Raw genomic sequence first — 2,024 nt, forward strand, 5'->3', positions numbered from 1 at the left:
AGTTTTTGGATAATACCCCGACTCACAGTTGTTACATTTTCTCTCAACACCTCCCGGACACTCCACACACTTTGTGTCATACGTTTTACAAGTGATGCAACTTGATGAAGGTGGATTTGATAAAACGTAATTTGCATTACATGAAGTACAATATCCAGTTGTGCTATCACAATTATCTTTACATGTCTCATTGCAAAGTTCACACTTTCCACTTTGACTTGGTTTGAATGTCGGTTTACAGCTTGTGCACTTCCTTTCAAAAGTAGATGAACACCTCTCACAATTTGAATCAAAAGATGTGCAATTTTCACAAACATAACTTGTCGAATTAATGAGAACAAAATTGTCAATACATCCTAAGCAGTAGCCAAACGAAACATCACAAATTCCATTACATGATGAATCACATGGCTCACACATTTTACTCTCGTTCGATTGTAATACAGGGTAATACCCAGACTCACATTTCGTGCAATTTCGTGATGAATCACTCGCACACAGCGAACAATTCGAATCGAATTTTTTACACTCTTCACACTTTCCACTGCCTTTTTCCGTTTCAACCAGATTGTATTGGCACGTTGTGCACTTCCCTGTAACTCCATCACAATTGTCACATGTCGACTTACATGGTATACAATTCCCATCTTGAGCATAATTGTTGTTTTTACACACTTGGCATGTTCCCAAACCTGATTTGTCACATGTCGAACAGTTGATGTTGTGTTGTTCACATGTGATACAGTTCATTCCACTCATCACATAATCATCTTGACATCCAGTGCATTCACCATTTTCCGTATTGCATTTTCCATTACAAGTCGAGTCACAAAGAATGCACGTCCCATTGGTATATGGATAATATCCATTTTTACACTTAACACACTTCTCAGCCTTATACTGATCATTACATGTGATACAATTAGTGTCATACGTTTCACATGGTATACAGACTTTTGAATCATCAGAAACAAAAACGTGATTTGTGTTACATCCAGTACAAGCACCAGTTGTCCCATCACATTTATTGCCGCATGTCGGGTCACAATCACCACACCTTCCATTTTGTTGTGGATACATACCACTTTTACACTTTGTACATCCACGAGTGAAATTTGATTCACAAAATCCTTCCATACAGTTGGGTTCGAACTCTTCACATGTTTCACAAGATGTTGAAGGTGGATCTGTGAACACATAATTAGGCAAACATGATTCACAATACCCTGTAGTGGGATTACATGCTCCACCACATGTTGTATTGCAAACATCACACACACCCAATTGAGGATAGTTTTGATGATCTTTACATGTGACACACTTCCTTTCAAAATTTTCTGAACACTTTTCACACTTTGTGTCAAATTGGTCACAAAGAATACAACTCTCATTTTGAGGGTCGTTTGGAACATATCCATCTGCGCAAATTGTACACTTACCGGTTATGGCTCCACATTTTTGACAACCGTCTGCACAACCAACACACTTCCCTGTTATTGGGTCTGGACGGAAATCAGTCTCACACTCGTAACATTTTTTGAATGTCGTTTGACCACATTGTTTGCAGTTTTGGTCAAATTCTTTGCATGGAATACAATAAAGTCCTGGTGGGTCTGTAAATGCGTAGTTTGTTATACAAGCAGTGCATGTCCCATCACTCGTATTACACTTGTTATTACACGTTTCATTGCATTGCTTACACACCCCACTTACTTCATCTGGGTACATCCCTTCCTGACAAACTTTACATGCTCTCTTATTTGAGTAACAAGTCTGACAATTGCTATCAAAATCAGTGCACATTTGACACGTCAAAGACGGTTCATCATAAAGCACGTGATAAGCTTGACAACTATTACAAAATCCAGTTGTTGCGTTGCAATCGTCACCACATGTTGTGTCACATGCTTGACATGTAAATTGGTTTTCTTCTTTTGGGTACAACCCGAGTTTGCATTTGATACATTTTCTCGATGAATCATCAGAACATTCAACACAATTATTATCAAAGAGCGAACACAATA

The 2,024-nt window shown here is 38.4% G+C and overlaps 1 protein-coding gene across 1 annotated transcript; it reads right to left on the bottom strand.

The window, feature by feature from the left end:
- Nucleotides 1-26: 26 nt before the first annotated feature.
- On the bottom strand, nt 27-1,728 carry EIN_140330 (hypothetical protein; the record flags this gene model as incomplete). Its single annotated transcript, XM_004259672.1, has 1 exon — nt 27-1,728. A coding segment is annotated over one exon (1,702 nt), but the record flags the coding sequence as incomplete, so codon positions are not given.
- Between the last annotated feature and the right edge of the window lie 296 nt (nt 1,729-2,024).

Source organism: Entamoeba invadens (assembly GCF_000330505.1).
Source record: "Entamoeba invadens IP1 unplaced genomic scaffold scaff_1105074724615, whole genome shotgun sequence".
NCBI lineage: Eukaryota > Evosea > Mastigamoebida > Endamoebidae > Entamoeba > Entamoeba invadens.